Source organism: Alexandromys fortis, unplaced genomic scaffold (assembly GCF_014885135.2).
Source record: "Alexandromys fortis isolate MF-2015 unplaced genomic scaffold, M_Fortis_MF-2015_v1.1 scaffold_0, whole genome shotgun sequence".
In the NCBI taxonomy this organism is placed as follows: Eukaryota; Metazoa; Chordata; class Mammalia; order Rodentia; family Cricetidae; genus Alexandromys; species Alexandromys fortis.
Window position 1 is genome coordinate 40619303 of NW_026067949.1, and position 20429 is coordinate 40639731.

The following is a 20429-nucleotide window of genomic DNA, read 5'->3' on the forward strand; positions in this document are numbered from 1 at the left end:
ATTTTCCCACAAAGAAGTTTTGCCAACAATGCACTAAAAGTATCTCAAAATACGATGCCTATCTCATTTTCTCTCTGATTTAGCTCTCATCCTAATCTAAAAGCACCGAAGATTAAGCTCGATTTTGAGGATCCTCTAATTAAGGGTATGGTTGGATAAAATTATGAACATGCCATGGTTGCCCTAGAGGTGACTCTTTGCTATTCATTTAATTTATTTTCTCTGCTTCCAAACTTGAGTTTCTTCTCATGAAAAAAATACTTATTTTTTTCCAAAAGGCTTATGAAAATTTTGGTGAGAACATGTTGCTGCTTCAGTGCAGAAATCCAGCCTCTCTTCCAAAGCCATGTCACTTGGTGAGTACCTCACTTCCTTTTCTATTATCTAGTATTTCAAACTATAAGGTTATTAAGTGTTCTTGTAAAGACAAAACCTCACTTAAATATGTAAGATGATGTGGAAGACATAGAGATTTGCAGTCACTGTACTTCAAAGTAACCACTGAGAATTTTTTCAAGTCAAAAATAAGGGTCAATTATTACTTAGTTATGTTCTTTTAGAGGTAGAAGGGACATTAAAAGTACCAACCTAATTTGATAGGTTAGAAAAAAAGAAAATAAGTGACATTGTATGCACACAAAAGAAAATGAGGCATCTCCCTGAGTGTACAAAATCTAGACTTACTGTGACTCTCCAGTAAAGATGAAATGGGGAACTAAATGAGATGAACACCCAAAGCTTCCCAAAAGCCACGACCCACAGCCTCAGAGACATGTAGAAAGGAGGCTCCTCTACTTCCTTGAGACTGCAACCTACACTGAACACACTTGCTTCAGCAGTCGCTTTCTAAGGAAAAGATAAAATGCATGTTTCTGTCTCTTTATGCGTATTGTTTCCTGACAAGCCCTTGAACAAATGTGCATTCATAAAGGTCAAGTCACAACAATAATAGAAATACAGAAGAAAAATAACACTATGAAATTGTACAATTTATTTAATCAGAATGTTAATATTTATCTATACATATGTTGTATATATGTGTGTGTATATATGTATAAGTGTGTATGTATGTGTGTATATAAATACTGAGGATACAGTATCTTAGAAAACTTCCAAGTCCTAATTTTTCAAGTACACATCCGTTGAAACCAAGAGTATGTACAATGGATGTGGTTGGATCTCACCCCATCCTTCTAAACCAACTTGGAAGGGAGACACTCAGAATCATAAATACTATGATTTTTCAGGTTTTAAACTCTGTTAAGTCTCCCCTCATTCCTCTCCTTGTCCCCTTCTCCCCTTCTCTCCCTGCGTTCCCCCACACACCCATCTTTTTTTCTTAATCTGACTTTGGTAATTAATATATACTAGTTAACATAAAACTATGGTAGAATCCCTTTATACTTCTGAACTCTCCTTGGTGGACAAGTAAGGAAGCTAGTCCCTAACTGCAGAATGCCCATAAGCTAGTCCCTAACTAACTGTAGAGAACCCAAAGCATAATCATTTTGCTGTCCCAAAATAATATTTCGTTTCATATTCTAGGTACCAAATGTAAAAATGGTGATTCTCCTGTTTCTGCTGGGTCTGCTTGGTAACTCTGCTGCCATGCCTGTGAGTGTTTCCTTTTATGCTGGACATTTTCTTTGTGATCTGTTGTTGCACCGCTCTGGGCAGCTGGCAGCTTATTTCAGCTAAGGCTCTGCATTTCTCCCTCAGTTCCAGATGCCAATACCCCGAATGCCTGGATTTAGCAGTAAAAGTGAAGAGGTATGTATTACACTCTGTGCTTGGGGAGACATGTGCCAGAGCCCTATGGAGACTATTGGTACTTGGTTAAGAATATAACATTTCTTATGAAGAGGTAAAAGGAGGGAAAACTCAAAGTCTTGCATTCAAATCAAAGCAAAATTATTCTCCCCTATAAGTCTACTTATGAACTTCAGTGTCCATTTAGGTTGAAATTTAGCTGTTAGCTTTGGAGTTCTTTTTGTTCACTAATAAAGAGCCATTTGTACCTGGGAGTGTTACAAAGTAAATACCTGCAACACAATTCAAACTAGCTGTCATCAGTCAAACGCCATGCACAGAAGGAACAGGAATCTTTGCACGTTTGCTTTCTTGGGTTTTTATTTTATTTTGTTTTTGAGACAGAGTCTCTCTATTATGGAGCCTTGGCTGCCAAAGAACTCACTAAGTAGACTCACATAGATCCACCCACCTCTGAAAGGGCTGGCATTAGAGGTGTGTGCCACCACACCCAACCCAACAGGTATCTTTACCTGTTGGGTTATCTTGTTATCTTGTTACCAGTTATCTTGTTCTCAAATCCTGAATTCCAAATAAACAGAATGCTCAAAATCTTCAAAGTAACTTACGTTTATTTTCTGCTATTCTATGTTGATCTTCAAAGTAAATGTTGGGGTTTTTATCTGTTACACTATATATTGATTCAACATGAAGTTTGACTTCAAATTCAGAAATTCAGCGGCTAGGGATGGCTCTGCTGGTAAAGAGCTTGTGGAACAAGCATGAAAACCTGAGTTTGATCCCTAGGAACCCCATAAAAAGCTGAGTTTGGTGACACTCACCTGTGATCCCAGCACTGGGAAAGGGAAACAGGAGGATTCCTGGAGCTCACTGGCTGGCCAGTCTACCAAAACCAGAAAGCCCCAGATAGCAATGAAGCTCTGTCTCAAAACAAAACACTGATATCTCCTAAGGAACATTAGATGAGATGCTGGCTTCCATATGCACACAGATGAACACATATACAAAAGTGTACATAAGGCATAGGAGAGATGGCTCAGTGGTTAAGAGCACTGATGTTGTTCCAGAGAATAGGGACTGGATTCCCATCACCTGCATTAATTGTCTTTAACCTATAACAGGGTCAGGGAATCACGCCCTCTTCTGGCTTCTGTGGGCACCAGATTCCTATGATGCACAGACATATATGCAGGCAAACAACCTTATATATTAAATATTGAAATTTTTGAAAGAGCTATGCACAAGCAAAAAAATTATATACTCTAGAATTTTTAATAAATATAAGTTTTAAACTCATAGAATTCGCAAAAGAGATTGATTATTGCACCTTCAGATTCCAAACTCCTATCTTAGGATTTGTGAACTAATTGAATAAAAGTTTTTCATTTTGTGCTATATTAATGGATTCCTTTAATTTCAGATGATGCGATACAGTCAATTCAACTTTATGAATGGCCCACATGTAAGTTTTCTTCATATTATTTCTGAGACTTTCATGTTTATATCCAGAACCTGTGCTGTTTATCTTAGTTTGAGTGCTAACTACCATCCATGTGTCTTAGTTACAAGATAACCATTGCAACAGATCATTTCACTTGTTCCCTAGTGACACATATCTTTCTTGTTCATTTTATTGTGTTGTTTTATAAATGAGCATCATCTTTATGTTTCTTAGAACACTTGGTTCTGACTCACGTTTACAGGAGCTATTTTCACAAGTCATGACAACAAAAGCAGTATAGTAAATACTATTAGAAGAAAGAATTCTATTTGTGTTCTCTAAAACAATACTAAAACTGTGAATTTTTTTATTTTGTTGGAGTAAACATGGGTTATTCTTGCGGTGGTGGTGGTGGGGTATACTAATTTGTTTGTTTGTTTTGTTTTTTGAGACAGGGTTTCTCTTTGTAGCCCCAACTGTCCTGGAGTTCAGAGATCCACCTGCCTCTGCCTCCTGAATGCTAGGATTAAAGGCGTGTACCACCATCACCTGACTTGTATGCTAAATTTCGGAACAAACTAAACCATGAGGTCAGCTGATCTCTGACAAAACTGTGTGACTGCCCAAAATCACGAGTCACCTTGTACTTTTGTGGCATTATTACAGACTTCACCAACTTTGTCTTAACCCTTTCCATTCAGTAGTCATCTTGTAAAGTCTCTACCTAAAGTAATCATAATCAAAGTTCTCCTAAACCTCTGGTTCTTACTGTTTCAGTGTCTCTGAGTTGACATTTTCGCCAATGTAAAAACCTGATATGTTTCAAGGGTTTTGTGTGTTTGGTGTTTGGTTGGTTCGGGAGTATTATTTGAGTTTTGTTTTTATTTTCCTTTCTCTCTCTACCTGGCTTTATATATAGCAAGTCACATGGGTTTTGAATTTGACATAATTTTCCATAAAAATCTGTAAACTAAGAAAAACAAAAATTCTCAAGCTTGGAGTAGTGGTACATCCAAAAAACTCTCTACACTCCGGATTTCAGAGTCAGGAAGATTGCTCTTTATGAGTGTACACAATATGTGTGCATGTGTATGAAGGTCAGAGAACAACTTAGGGCATCAGTTTCTGCCCTCCACCTTTCTGGAGACAGTGTCTCTCTTTGTTGTTTGTACTGCATATACCAGACTAGAAGCCCATGAGCTTCCAGGGATTCTATTGTCTCCATCTCCCATCTTACCATAAGAACACTAGGGTTACAGATCATACTATTGCGTCCAACTTTGCATGCATGGTTTCGAGTGATCCAAACTCGGGTTCCCACGTTCGTGTGGTAAGCACTTTGCCCACAAAACCATCTTCCAGCTCATCGAGCGCTTAAACTGAAATTTCTTAAATCTCTTTTTGATTAGTTTGACAGGATTTCTAGAAAACTGAAGAGTCCTTCAGTAACACAAAATATAATGAAGTTTTCACTAAAGCCCTTAGAATCAAATTCCATTGGAAGTGTTTAGGCTTTTTGACTTGGCTTTGGAAGCTTACATTTAGAAGGTGAGAAGAATCTGGACCTCAGCCCTCATTTGATGGCACTGCTTTTGCTTCTCTTTCAGATGATGCCTATGGGCCCATATGGGAATGGTATGCCAATGCCTCCACACATGCCCCCGCCGTACCCTCCATACCACATGCCCATGTGGCCTCAGCCACCCAATGGATGGAATCAACCCCCAATGCCCAATTTCCCAAGCAATACTGATCAAACCCAGGAGACTGCCAAGCCCAACCAGACCAATCCACAAGAGCCACAACCACAAAGGCAGCCTCCAAAGGAGCCACCAAATGAAGCAGCACGGGCCAAAGAGGAAGCCCAGGTGAGACTCGACTAGAAAACTTCCACATCAGAGGCTTACAATGCCTTTAAAAAGATTTAGAGGACCATACCTTTCCAGCGTCCATGCTTCCTCCAAAATTCATTACAACTATTACTGTGTAATTTTGACATTCATCAGAAGTTTCCTGGCAGGTTGATTCCAATCTTATTTAGTTCAAAATAACATAAATATTGTTGCCATAAATATCCTTCTAAAACACAGAATCAAGCTGTGAGTTGTGGAACATGCCTATGATTCTAGAAATATGAAGGCTGAGGTGGAATCATGACTAGAAGGCCACCTTGGCTATGTGGTGAAAAAAAATCTTTAAAAATAAAAAAACAAATAAAATGTAATACAGAGTCAGAAAAAAAAATACCAAGCTCTACCCCAGCCTCCATTAGTCACACAATGTTGAGGAAGTCTCCTAGCCTTTCTATACCTGTTTCCATACCTATGCTTTGATGATATGTAATATTCTTCTGTGCTTTCTGTACTGCCAGATGAGTCAAGTGTAGCCATAATATAAGGCAAGAAGATATACACATGGTTTCTCCAGAGATCCTGCTATATCAAACTTCAGAAGTCATGGCTTTGGTTCTTTATTATCATGAACAGTGTTTTATACACACACACACACACACACACACACACACATATATATATATATGGGATGCAGAAGTGAAAAAACAGACTCCTAGGTTCAGTCACACCTCTGCCATTCAGGGCCACTAACTTCCCTGAACCTCAGTGCAGTTTCTCAATGACAGTAACAACAGTGCATGGTCATGTGAGGCCTAAGGAATTCCATGATCTACTACTGCTGGAATATGGTATTTAATCATACTGATCACTACCATCATCTACACCCAAAATATGTACAGGGAGGAGGGATCGAGTGAGGTAGGAGAAAAAGAGACAGTAGGAAAGAAAGAGATAACTAATGCAAACAAAAATATAAGCGGTCTCTGGTTTTCATATAATTATTATCATTATTTTTCATTTCTCATTTTCGATCTCACTACCAAGTAACTCTAACTTGTCTTTCTTTCTAGCCATTCCCACCATTTGGCAATGGGCTTTACCCCTATCAACAACCACCATGGCCAATTCCACAGGTAAGAATTTTCTATGTATTGCAAATTAAATATAATGTTAGCATGTGACACATAAGACTAATACAAGTTCATATACTATAGTATACCCGTAATAAAATCAAGTTAGTAATTATTCAGAAAAATTATTTTAAAAATTAAGTAAAAATTTTTTATCAGGCCAGTTGGCAATATAAGCAGGGCCTAATCACTACTACTAATAACATAAGTTTTTTAAAATAATTTTTTTTATTTATTTCACACCCTGGCCACAGTTTCCCCTCCCTTCTCTCCTCCAAGTGTGTCCTCCCACCTCCGCCTGTGTCCTCCCATCTACTCCTCTATTTTTATTCAGAAAACGGCAGTCTTCCCATGGATCTAATAACATAAGTTAACAAATTAATTTTTAATGGTTGTGCTATAATCCTCTCACATAAAAAAATCATAATATCTTCAATGAAATCATAATTTAATATCATAGCAAACCTGACACAGGAGTTTAAAACTAAGAAGCAAGCCATGACTACATTATAATCTCTCCATCACATCTTTTCCCTAACAACAGATATGTTATTATAAAGAATTTTACAAAGTAATTCTCAAAGAGTTCTTAAAGTTTAAAATTAATCATTTAATTGTGTGTTTGTGTAGGCGTGCACATGTGGGGGGATGTATATGTCTGCGTATTACGTTGCTTGCCAGCCTGTCTAACCAAAGACATGAACTCCAAATTCTGTAAGACTCACTACCTCTAAAATAAGGTAGAGAGTGGTTGAGAAAGACAGTTAGATTTGGCTCTGCCCTCCACCCCTAGAATTATAGATGCACACCATCACACCCATCTTTTTCAGGGGGGCGGATAGGGGAGCTGAGAATCTGAACTTGTATCCTCAGGTTTGCATGGAAAGCATTTTACCAATTGAGCCATCTCTTCAGGCCCTTATAATGGCACTTCTACACATACACGTTCTTGTCTCTTATTTCTTCTCCTCATCCACTTTCTCTTCTTGGCTCCTCTGTCAACGGTCCCCTTCCTTCCCTTCCTCGCTCCTGCTTTTGCTTTCATAATAGGCACTTTTCCTTACTCTCTCTTCCTCCCTCCCTCTCACTTCCCATAAGATCTCTTCAGCCCCCTCATGGTCCTCTACTTTACTGAGCTGCACAAACACACATAAGCATACTATACACAAACAACCAAGAGTCCACAATTATCAGAAAATGTGGCATTTTTCTTTTTAAATCTGCCTTACTTTGTTTAACATAATGATCTCCAGTTACATACATTTCCTGAAAATGTCATTATTTCACTTTTCTTTATGACTGATTGAAATTCCTTGTGTAAATGTGCATTTTCTTTACCCATTCATCTGTTAATGGCTATTTAGACAGATTCCCTTGTTAGTCATTGTTCAAGCATCACTGTGGTATGGCATCACTGACCTAAGAGACCTTGACGTGGAAGTCCAGAAATGGTACAGCTGGGTCAAACAGACAGTTCTATTTTTAGTTCAGTGAGTGACTTCCACAGCAACATCCACAGTGACTGAGTCACTACATCACCACTGCACTTTTAGGATTCCTCTTTCCAGTGTCCACGACAGCATTTCTTAGCATTTGTTTGTTGGAATGATGACCATTCAGACTGTGTTGAGAAAGAATCTAAAATTAGTTTTAATTTGTAATTCTCTATAGTTAAAAGTGTTCAATACTTTCTCAAATGTTTATTGGCCATTGTATTTCTTCTTTTGAAAACTGCCTCTCCACTTCACTTGGCCTTTCACTATTTCTTTTAGGGTTCAGTTTTAGCAGTTCTCCCTATAGTCTAGTACAGTTAGCAACGATCCCTTCCCATACTGTAGACTGTCTCTTCACCCTGGTGATTGTATCCTTTGTAGAAACTTGTTAATGTTCTCTAATCCTCTTATTTTTCAATTCTTGGGATTCTTTATTGTGCTAATGAAGTCTATGAGAAAGTCCTTACCTATGCCTACATCTTCAAGTGTTTTATCTGTGTTTTCCTTTATTAGCTTCAAAGATACAGGTCTTATATTTAAGTTCTTGACTCATTTTGAGTTGGTTTTGGTGTAAGGTGAGAGATATGGATTTAGTTTAAATCTTTTATAGGTGAATATTCAGCTTTACCGACACCATTTGTTTAAAATGCTGACTTGCCCAATGTGTGTTTTTGACACCTTTGTGGAAAATTAAGTATTTGTAGCTGTATGGGTTTATTTCTGGGTTTGGTTTTCTCTTCCATCGGCATACATGTCTGTTTTTGTTCAAATGCCATACTAGCTTTGTTACTATAGCTCTGTACTATACAAAGACGTATCCAGTATCATGATTATCACCAGAATTTCTCTTTTTGTTTTTTTGTTCTTTAATCAAATTTTAGAAGTTTTTCTATTTTTGCAAAAGATATAATTGAGATTTTGATGGAAATTGAACTGGATATATAGATCACTTTTAACAATATGAACATTTTTATAATCTTGAGTTTGATAATCCACATACATGGGAAGCCTTTACTTTTCATGTGTGAGCCTTCAAAATTAGTTAAGAAAATTAACTCTAAATGTAAACAAAGCATGCAAAATATCACTATTTAATCTCATATTGTTATGTGTTCTAATATGGATAACTGGAGTCCACTATCACTCAAATGTTAATCTCTCTCTCTTTCTGAGATAGTGAGGTACGGTGATTGATGGCTAAGACATGTGGGTATTTTTAGTAAGATAACCTAGGATCTTGTTGAAGTCTGATAAAAATAGTACTCTCTAATGGATTGTAAGTATCAATAGGTAGATAGTGAGTCTAAAGTCTCATGAGCACAACACTCACAGTATTAAACACCATTAGTAATGAACCAGTTTAACACAACTCCAGTCTTACAAAGGCTGAGGAGAGAGCTCAAGGGGTAAAGTGTAAAGTGCTTGCTGTGTAAGCATGAAGATTTGAGTTCAGATCCCCAGCACCCTCACTGGAGAAAAAGTGGTATGCATACCTATTAACCCCAGTCATGGGAAGAGGAGAAAGGAGAATCCCAGGGCTTGCTGACTCAGCTACTCCAGCCAACCAGCAAGCTCCAGGTTCAATGAGAGATCCTATCTCAAAAAATAAGGTGAAGGAGGAAAGGCAAAGGTATCTAACATTAACCTCTAGCCTTCACATACATGTACACATGCACACATGAAAATAAACACATGTACATACACACATACATATCTCTAGTCAAGCTTAGTAGAGCACATCTGTAATCCCAGTACTCAGAAGGCTGAGGCAGGAAGACTGCCATGAACTCAAGGTCAACCCAGCTACATAGTGCATGTATATAAAGCAATGTATGTGCTATAAAGCAAGACCCTGTCTTAAAAAATTTAAAAAAAAAGGAAAAGAAGAAAGGAAAGCAAAATGATTTCTTCCTATGTTCATTGTGCTTTTTATCTTTCAGAGGGGACCACCACCAGCATTTGGACGTCCAAAATTCAGCAATGAAGAAGGAGTAAGTAGGAATGACGCTATTACCTCAGTTAGGATTTACAATATATCAGCTGCTATCATTTAATCTGATGTTACAAGAACTTAAAAATCTATCATAAAAAAGTTCTCTAACTCAAATTCCTAAAAAAAAATTTAAGTGGAATAAAAATCAAGCCAATAATCTAAATAAGCTTGATACATCATTGGGCATATCAGTGCATGCCTATTGTCTCGGCACAGGAGACAGATACACAGCCTTACTTCTAAACCCAGCACCATGTCCATGGTGCATTACTTCCTCTACATGTATTGAAAGTTTGCTCACATATTGACTGTGAAAACTATTGGCCTCTTTGCAAAGTTGATAGCAAACTCTAGACAGCAGCATACACAGAAAGAAATTAAGATCATCTTAAAATATTCCCTTCACAGGAAACTGCATTATCACCTAAATATCTCATTGTACAAATACTGAAATCCAGAGAAGATAAATTAATATTCAATTTTTCCTCTTCAGTTACAGGATAAACTGGACTAAACCTAAGTCTTATATCTTTTTTAGTATACTCCAAGAAAGTAATCAAATATACCCAACCAATTCTTAGTATGTCATCAAATAAACTACTTTAGAGGTTGTTAGTCTACCCCTGGACTTCCCTTACTCTTTTCCCCTACATATGTGATATGCATTCAGTAAAAGCAGAAATCAATACCTTTTTTGGAGGAGAACGGAACAAGGTGTTATTAAAATAATGACAATGAAATTATTATTTCAATGATAGCACAGAATGCTTTGTTAACTCACTATAAAATACCCAGATGGGAGTGATGCAGTTCATTGTATACATCTTCACCTAGAAACTAGAACTTCAGAGTTTCATATACAACATTAGCAAGTGAAACAGAGTAATACAAGCATTAACACAGGCACTAAATCTGTATTCTACCTTTTGGGTACACTGTTCAACTTCCTGTGTGTTACTAGAAATATTTTCTCACCTATCTATTTCATCATCCCTCTCCAAAACGAGAATAAAACTATTTTCCTCTCTATCTTATTTGTTTTCAAAGAAAAACTAGGGCTGGGAATATAGTTCAGTAGTAGAATACTTAATTAGCATGCCTAAGGTCTTTGATTTAATCACCAGTACAGGAGGGAAACTAAAGAACCTAAATGATACACAAATGACTTTAAAAAAATTATACAGGCTATTCACTTAATTGAAAATTATTAAGCATTCCCCACTGTTATAGAAACTAGAATATCAAAAACAGTATTTTTACTCAAAAACTTTACATAGCAAAATCAAATGAGAGGACCCCAGAAAAGTAAAGAACTAAAATTCACTGTAAAGATGATTACAGCAGAAGGCTGTATTGCTGCAGACATCAGCAGCAAATCCTAAGCCTGGCTCTGCTAAGGGAAGTCAGGGCACAACTGTGGCACTCCAGCTGTCTTAAAGGATAAGTCAAGTATGTTGGGGAGGATAAGTGCGTAGGAGAGAAGAGGTTAGATAGGAAGAAGCCATGTGCAAGGCCTCAGAGAAATAACAGTAGATATAATTTGCAACCACATCAAGTTTAAGGAAGAGAAAATAAGGTTAAATGTCATGGTCATAGCTCAAATGATTGTAAAAATTTTAACATTTTTATTATAATATGCAGCATTTATTAGATGCAAAATTCCAGATATGAAGATATATATAATATATACATATATTATCTTTTGACTTTCATGACAAATTGTGTAGTTTCTACTATTCTATTATTATCTCCATATTACAAATGGACAAAGAGAACTTAGTCAATCATCACATCACAGAAAGTGGTAAAAAGAGACTATGATCCACATCTGTCTGTCAATAAGACATACTGCATTCCTTGTTATGCTAAAGGATTTAGAGTTTATCCTTTAAGATAAAGGCAACTTTAAACACATATTTAAAAGGGAAAATGTTGTAATTCTCCAAAACTCATCCCTAGTTTCTCCTACTCCAGAGGGGTGAATAAGATGCTGCACACAGTAGCCAGTTAGAAAGCTACAATATTTGAGGAGTAATGGGCACAAGGGGACACAGGACAAGGATGAAAGTTTAGATACAATGTTTGGACTTGGTAATCATTGTCTGGGGAAATAAAAGAAAAAGAAGAATCTGAGAGAACTGGGTTGGGCATAGAAAATATTCCGTAGATGTGCAATATTGGAGAATGGCCTCAGTGGGGAGATGAACTAGTTATGAGTGTGTTCATTTGGAAGAGTCTGGAGCCTTAAAAACCTGTGGGACAGGCTTTTCCTTTGTGAGGTAAAAGCATGTATCCATATTCAAAGTTCTGGCATGTAACCGATTCCTCGACAACATAGATGTGTAAAACGAGAACATGGACGTGAGGATGAGAAGGATGGAATCAAAAAGGAAAACTGCCAATCATTATGTCCCACCTGGAATCCTAGTACTCTGAAGGCCAAAACAGGGGGATGATTACAAGTTTAGGGCTAGATTGATCTACATAGCAAGTTACAGGCCAGCCAGGGTTATATGATAAACCTCTGCCTCAAAACAAATAACTAGATACAATTTTAAGAATTATAAATGTTAACCTGGACATGGTAGCTCATGTCTGTAACAGCACTCAGGAGGTTCAATTTCTAAAACTCAAGGCCTGAGTGAAGAGTAAGACAGTGAGATCCTAAGTCAAAAATGGGTTTTAATCCTAAGGTTCAGGATCTGGGCCTAACGGCTAGAGAGAATATTCAGCACCCAGAGAATAGAATGGAGGCTTCAAACTTCTAGAAAGAAAGTGTAGGTTGTAGTATTACGAGAAGCCAGCATAGGAGGCTTCCTTGTTGCACTAAGCAATTAAAATCAACACCACAGGAGGAAACAAAAAATAATTCTCCTTCTTTCTTACAGAACCCTTACTATGCATTTTATGGGTATCACGGCTTTGGGGGTCGTCCTTATTATTCAGAAGAGATGTTTGAAGATTATGAAAAACCCAAAGAAAAAGATCCTCCTAAACCAGAGGACCCACCCCCAGACGATCCACCCCCTGAGGCCTCTACTAACTCAACTACGCCAGACGCTAACTCCACTCAGTCAATTCCTGGAGAGACTCAAGGCGGAAATGAAACTAGCCCAACAGGGAACAGGGGACCTGGGCCGAATGCAGGGAACAACCCTACAGTTCAAAATGGCGCCTTCCCTCTCCCTAAAGTAAATGTTTCAGGCCAAGGAGCATCGAGAAACCAGATTCCGTGGAGACCAAATCAGCCAAACATTTATGAGAATTATCCCTATCCGAATGTGCGAAATTATCCTTCAGGAAGACAATGGCAAACCACTGGTCCCATGGAGCCCAGAAAGAACGGACCTGGGTATCAAAACCCACCAGTACAAAGGGGTCCTCAGTGGAATTCCTTTGCTTGGGAAAGTAAACAAACTACTCCTCCAGGAAATCCAACTTACCGCAAAACTTCCCCTCCTTCTTCAAGAGTCAATTATCCCAACTCTGCAGGAAATCCAGTAAATTTTGGAAGAAAATCTCCCAGGCCAAACAAACCCTTCGTGGGAACCAATCCGGCCCCAAATAAACCCTTTATGGGAACCAATCCGGCCTTAAATAAACCCTTTGTTGGAACCAATCCAGCCTCAAATAAACCCTTTCTGGGAACCAATCCGGTCCCAAATAAATCCTTCGTGGGAACCAATCAGGCCTTAAATAAACCCTTCATGGGAACTAATGCAGCTTCAAATAAACCCTTCACGGGAACCAATCAAGTCTTAAATAAACCCTTTATGGGAAACAATCCAGCCCCAAATAAACCCTTTCTGGGAACCAATCAGGCCTCAAATAAACCCTTTCTGGGACCCAATCAGGCCCCAAATAAACCCTTCATGGAAACTAATCCGGCCCTAAATAAACCATCTATAGGAACCAATGCTGCCTCAAATAAACCTTTTGTGAGAACAAACATGGCCTCAAATAAACCATTTGTGAGAAACAATGCTGCCTCAAATAAACCATTTGTGGGAGCCAATGCTGCCTCAAATAAACACCCTGTGGGAACCAATGTGGCCTCAGTGGGTCCTAAACAGGTTACTGATAATCACAATGTGAAAACCCAACATCCAAAAGAAAAGTCACTAGGTCAAAAAGAAAGAACAGTCAGCCCTACAAAAGATACAGCTAATCCCTGGAGAAGCTCTCAACAATATGGAATTAACAAACCAAATTATAATTTGCCTCACCCTGAGGGTAGCAGGGTCAGCCCAAATTTTAATTCTTTTGATCAACAAGAAAACTCCTACTTTCCAAGAGAAGATTCCAGAAGAGCATCAAGTCCCAAAAGACAAATCCAAAACCAGAATCTCCCCAAAGGAATAGCTTTAGAGCCAAAAAGAACCCCATTTGAATCAGAAACTAAGAAACCAGAATTAAAGCAGAGTACACACCAACAGCCTGCATATCCTAAGAAAACCCCTTCTACAAGAGAACATTTTCCTGTTGAGAGAAAAATCTGGAATCGGCAAGAAATCATTCCACCCTTAAAGGAAGATCGTGGGAGGCAGGAAGAAATTTTACCTTATCCTTCCTATGGCTCTAGAGGAAATGTATTTTACCATGACTATAACAATCCTTATTATCCTAATGAAAACTCACCATACATTAGAAGCAATACATGGAATGAGAGGATTACCTCTCCCAGTACCATGGGGCAACCAGAAAACCCACAGTACCCCATGAATTCTCTAGACCAGAAGGAGACAGAGCAGTATAATGAAGAGGATCCAATAGACCCAAATGAAGACGAACTTTTTCCAGGACAAAGTAAATGGGGTGATGATGAGCTCTTCAAGGGAAGACCAACAGTTGGGCAGTATGAAGGCAATAAATATGCCTCAACCCTACCAAAGGAATACCTTCCCTACTCCCTAGGGAATCCAACCAAGGAACTTTTTCCTTACAATGAATTCTATCCTTGGAGCCCACAAGAAAATTTCCCTATATATAATCCAGGTCCTACTATAGCACCACCTGTGGACCCCAGAAATTATTATATTGATAATGCCATAGGACAAGAAGAAAGCACGCTCTTTCCATCATGGACTTCCTGGAACCACGGGAATCAAGCACAGAAGCAGAAAGAAAATGAGCCGTATTTCAACGGAAATGGCTGGGGTCAGTCAACGAATCTACACAAATCTAATATACCAAACCAAAAGAGGAACCATCCTTATTCCACAAACTCCCCTGCCGGACTTCCAAAGGATCCAGCATGGCTTGAAGGTGAGAATTTGAACTATGATTTACAAATTAATAGCTTAAGTCCACCAGAGAGAGAACAGTTAGCTTTCCCAGATTTCGTTCCTCAAAGTTACCCATCAGGTCAAAATGAAGCACACTTATTTCATCAAAGTGAGAGAGGTTCCTGCTGTATTGGTGGCTCCACGGGACACAAAGACAATGTGCTGGCTCTACAAGATTACACTTCATCCTATGGTCTTGCGCCAAGGGAGAACAAAGAAACCAGTCCTGTGTATACAGAAAATAGTTATACCAAGTATGCAAGATCTTATGTCTCCCCAACAAGCATCCTACCTAGTCAAAAAAACATCTCAGAGAATAAACTAACTGCAGAGAGTCCAAACCCAAGTCCTTTCGGAGATGGCACACCTGCTCTGAGAGGGAGCACACCATATGCTGGAAAGAACCAACTGGAAACAGGAAGTAAGACCTTTCCTGAAGCCAGCTCTTCTCAGCCAAAAGACACACCCTGTCTTAAAAGTGACCTTGGAGGAGATCGGAGAGATGTTCTGAAACAATTTTTTGAAGGCAGCCAGCTCAGTGAAAGAACTGCTGAACTTACCCCTGAACAGCTCGTTATCGGTATCCCTGACAAAGGCTCTGGCCCAGACAGCAAACAAAGTGAAGTCCAAGGGAATGAGGGCGAGATGCAGCAGCAAAGACCACCTACCATCCTTAAGTTACCGTGCTTTAGCTCCAAATTAGCAAAGCTTCACTCTTCAAGCACTGAACCTCCAACCAACAATGGAAAACAAAGTCTTAGTGGTGCTCTCTCGATACCTACTGAAAATCCTAACACATCAGTCGGGTTACCTACGAGAGAACAATTTAAAAGTATAAATGTAGATCCAGTGAATGTAGATGAACACACTACATTTGAAGCTTTTCAAGGAACCAGTCAAGAGGACCAAGGACACGGCTGCTTACTGCTTCAGGCTTAGGGATCACTCCCACCGAGCATTCTTGGGGCATGAAACAACTAGCAATCCTATGTCAATGATTCTGTAACTTTGTTCCCTAAGACTTGATTTTCTGGCCTTCTTGATGATCCCTGATCTTTTACCCTCCCCACAGTAGAAATAGGGCCCAGGTAGAATTAGTGAGAGCGGGCCTTTGGGGCTGGCTGGATCCAGCACTGCAACAAATTAGTGCACACTTAAGAAAAAGCATGAAGGCCATGACCATTCCTTCCTTGGAACTTGGAAGCTATTTGTCTGATTGTCTGAGTTAATTTCCTCTTTCTAGATAATGTATCATCCCTCTTCTCTCAAATTCCTTACAATGTTGTCTGGTTCTGCACATCTAGCAGACTGTAGAGTCTTCCATTTCATATAGAGGCCTGCACACCAGTGTAGTCCTGACGCACTGCATACTTTCCCCTTTGTGTTGTTTTTGTCCACTCTCTCTCCTAGTTAATATTACCTTTGGCATTTTTTTCTACTGTTCTTTAACTCATCTGCCTCCTCTTTTCTCCTTCAATCTTCTCTTTCTCCTTCCTTCTCTATAGAGCTTTCACTGTTTCCTCACCATTCTGCCTTCAGCACTTCTCACATTCTGAGGTAGCTATCCTTGACCATCGTCAGTCTGTCTGTCCTGTCTCCTAGTGTGTAACTTTGATCTTTTACCAATCAATCTTTCCTCTCTGACTCTTTTTCTCCTTAAGTTCCTCGTTTTTCCTGCTGTGTATGCCATCTGCATGCTTTCAGACTGTGTATCACCTTCACTCTCTTTGGACCTACTCTGTAAGTTCTAATCTCTAGTCTCTTTCTCAGTCAAACCATCACTGTAGATAACATGCCTGAAGGAGCTACTTTCATTGTTAATTTTCCCCTGGTCTCTCAATGTAGACAGCCTGGTTAAAAGAGCCTATTCTAGGAGAACAGAAGATGGGCTAGTTACCAGATCATAGGGCTTAGGAAAGTGGAAAATGAAGAGAAGAAATTGTCACTTGGGGACTGAGTATCCAGGAAAAAAGAGACTAAGGCTTGCTATACCCTGTCCCCGATTCACAGCCTCCGGGAACTGAAGAGGCCATCTGGGGAAATACCAGCTTATGCAGATAAAATATGCAACGTTTAGCTTTCTTTACTAGTTCAGTATAAATTATTGCACCACTACATAGTATGACTATCATGCTTATGCTTCACGTCCCTATAGATTATTCACAGGCACAACTTCCAGGTATCATAACTAAATAGTGTAAATTATTTTGTAAAGTAGATGTTTCTATATTGTCTTGCTTAGAATATATTTGAGTTTTATTGATATTATTTTTACTGTTATTAAAGGCATTTTGGCCTGTTATCTGGATATTGCATGTTTTGAGTCTGGGGGTAAAAAAATCTCTAAATTACATACAAAGTTATTTTCTATTCCCAAGGTGTTTCTTAAAGGATTTTTCTTGTGACAGATTTTGTATGCCCTCAGAAATTTGTTGAAATTCTCCTGAGAAAGGGAATCAGCCCTTGAATCTAGTAAAATGTCTTACCAATAGGAGATTCCCAATAAACATTTACTGGTTGGCTGGCTTCTGAATGCCTTTAAACATTCCCACTGCCACCGGCACTTCCTGCGGGAGGTGCGTGAGGACTCTTAATAAAGCACGTGTCTTCTAGCCTTGTGCCCAGCAGTACTCGCGTGGGACAGCTGCAGACTGTGCCACCCTTTGACGGCTTAACTTCCTCCCTAACCCATCAGCCTTATACTCTGACCGTAGATTAAAAACCAAAAGCTTATTATTTTCCTCCAAACTTCAATGTGAATACCAAATGTATTTCAACATAATGAATGGGTAGCACAGTTGTTTTGGCAAATATTGTCATGCCAAGAGTAATGAGCTCAGGGGACAGAGGTAGAAGTATTTACCAAACCAGAACTGACAGAAAAGTTTTAATAAGGAAAAAACACTGTGGAGAAAAACACAGTGGATAAGGTCTCATAGGCAGAGTCCCACCTGTGAAAGGGAGCAATCAGAGTTGAGAGAAGTCACCTGAGCTGCCCCCTAAGCCATTCCTGTCAGGTCACCTCTGAACAGAGTAAAGATGCAGCTCACTGTGGTCTTGGGGTAGTTAATTTAATATAATATCATTTGCCCCCTTGGGGTTAGGTGCCAGGGACCACTAGGAATGGTGCTGATATAAGGTGCTATAAGTCACTGGGCCTCATTCTAAGCAATGATAACTGAGTGCTACAGAGTGAGTAAGTTTGCTCTTTGGGGGCTTTACTTTTGGCCTTTTTGTGGGTTTTTTATTTAATTTTTTATTGATTTGTGGTAGTGATAGTGACTTTAATTTTTTCCCTTTGGTTTTGGTCTTTTTGTCTCTATAAATATGTCGACACATCTGTATCTGTGAGATATTGCTACTGTCATCTGTAATGTAAGTGTAAAGAGCATAGAGTGACCAAAAGCAAATCTGTTCAGCTTGAGAATAAAATAAAAAAGGATAAAGATTTCCCTGTAGATGATAGATAGCACTTCTTCCTGTGAGCACAGGGAGGCTTGCTTCTACAAGCCTGCCTAGTGGGCATGTGTTCCTTGCATTAAATGTATTGCTCATTCTGTGTCCTGCTTAAGTTGTCCATAAAACTTCTGAGGTCTTTTCTAGCACATACTAAAGGTTCTAATAACACACCCCTTACCTCTAGCATCTCCACCTGCTACTGTTGCCCACTTCTATACTGGATGCCAGATCTAACAGTCATCTCTGCTGATTCTAGCATATTTCGGTATGCCCTTAGAAGATTACCAATACAGAAGAAAACCACACCTGAAGGTCACAGAAAGAAGAGATAGGCCAGAGGCTCCTACACACCTTCTGTCACAGATGCTCTAGAGGCACAGTCTAGCTCCCTGAAGAAATTTGGGCTCTTTAAAGAAAATGAAGAGAATGATGAGGTGCAGGGTCCAGTTGACCTTCTGAGAATTCGGCCTGGCAGGCATTATGATGGAGACTCTTTCTCCAGGTTTCTGGAGTATCTAAGGATGGAGACAACATATTTCAATTTGGCCACGCAAACCAGAGTCACAAATTTAATATATCTTTTTTGGTTAGGTTTGGTTTGGTTTGGTTTGGTTTGGCTTTTCAAGACAGGATTTCTCTGTGTAACCACCTGAGCTGTCCTGGAACTCACTCTATAGATTAGGACATTAGGCTGGGCTTAGATTTGTAGATTATCAGCATGCCTCTGCCTATCGGGTGCCACCACACACAGCCATTTAATACATCTTTAAGGAGAATTTTAAGTTACTTTTATTGCTTATTTAGGCATTTCTATTTGTTCCTCCTGTCTCATTTAAGCCAGTATCAGTTACCACCTTCAAAATATTATTAATCGTTTATTCATGAAGCCAAAAGTCATTTATATGAGCCAAAAAAAATGGAACCAAAAAATGTTGGACTTAAAAATGACAGATGTGTTTCTACTTTGTAAAACCTTAAAGGTTTCTCTGTGACTCAGGTCAACAACTAACTGCACCCCCTCAAAGGACTCTGTACTTGATAGAAAATAATCACCATTTCACCAGAGGGTATATAGTATTTGGTTTTAGCCACCTGTACCTCCTTGCCTCTCTGCCTCATCCTATTCAGTAACAACCTTTTGCTCTCTCTCTCTCTCTTTGAATGTAGAGTTCATTCAATTTAGAAACCCAAACCAGCTGGTATTAAGCAAAATATATGCTAGCAGAAAAGAAGCCCTCAAAATAAGTAAGGCACAAGCTGAGCTATCATCTGACACAGAGAGAAATGTTAAATAATGATGTGCCCAATAATGCCCACTCCCACACCTCCCTGATCAAGACCCTCTGTGCCCACCCCCCAGCATCTGGTAGCATGTACAAAGAGAGAGGGGCAGGATTCTTACATTTCCCTAATGTTCCTTGCTCTTTCTCTGGCTTACATAATTCTAGAATATTCTAACTCTAGAATCCTATTGGGTGAATATACTATCCCAACCCATGCCTCCATCTTCCCTTACGGCTGACAGTACATCTCATCTCTTACCTTTATCAATACTGTAATAGATGTATGCAAACTTTTTTCCTGTTGGTTTTGCCCATTGGAAAATCCCTAGAAAGTAAAATTAATTGTTATTCTTTTATGTATCCCTCAGAGCAACTGGCAATTGTATTGGGCAAAGTAAATGTTCCACACACATCACTTTCTCTTTAAATACTTGTGTGAGTAAATAGAAATGCTTAATTTCCAAAACAAAATAATTAAGCTTTCAGCTAATAATAATCAGTGTTTTCTAAAATATAATGGTGTATAGTAAGTATATATTAGTTATGAGATACTGGAAAAAATGCAAAGTGAAAAGAAACAAGAAAATCACATTTTGGCCTATTTCCATCAAAACTTTTGTCATGTATGGATGTATAAGGGGTGTTCTAAAAGTCATTATTTTATAAAATATCCTCTATTTTTCTCTTCATATTGTATAATCAATTTCTACAAAATTAAAATA

The 20429-nt window shown here is 38.8% G+C and overlaps 1 protein-coding gene across 2 annotated transcripts; it reads left to right on the forward strand.

Annotated features, from left to right (window-relative positions):
* The first annotated feature begins 302 nt into the window (after positions 1–302).
* Enam (enamelin) lies at positions 303–15904 on the forward strand. Of its 2 annotated transcripts, XM_050150259.1 has the most exons (10): positions 303–356; positions 1546–1614; positions 1720–1770; positions 3191–3232; positions 4819–5079; positions 5474–5482; positions 6135–6197; positions 9628–9678; positions 12569–13336; positions 13370–15904. In XM_050150259.1, the coding sequence occupies exons 1-10, from the start codon at positions 303–305 to the stop codon at positions 15902–15904; spliced, it is 3903 nt and encodes a 1300-aa protein (XP_050006216.1). The 2 variants fall into 2 exon arrangements, with proteins under 2 accessions (XP_050006216.1, XP_050006217.1); XM_050150260.1 differs by lacking the exons at positions 303–356; positions 1546–1614; positions 1720–1770 and having other exon boundaries at positions 12569–13208; positions 13704–15904.
* Positions 15905–20429: the final 4525 nt, after the last annotated feature.

Bases quoted from the DNA above. Each gene is read 5' to 3' on its own strand.
- Enam (XM_050150259.1), top strand. From the start codon at position 303: ATGTTGCTGCTTCAGTGCAGAAATCCAGCCTCTCTTCCAAAGCCATGT. The intron at 1,615-1,719 runs GTGAGTGTTTCC...TTTCTCCCTCAG, and splicing joins GTAACTCTGCTGCCATGCCT to TTCCAGATGCCAATACCCCG. The intron at 9,679-12,568 runs GTAAGTAGGAAT...TCTTTCTTACAG, and splicing joins AATTCAGCAATGAAGAAGGA to AACCCTTACTATGCATTTTA.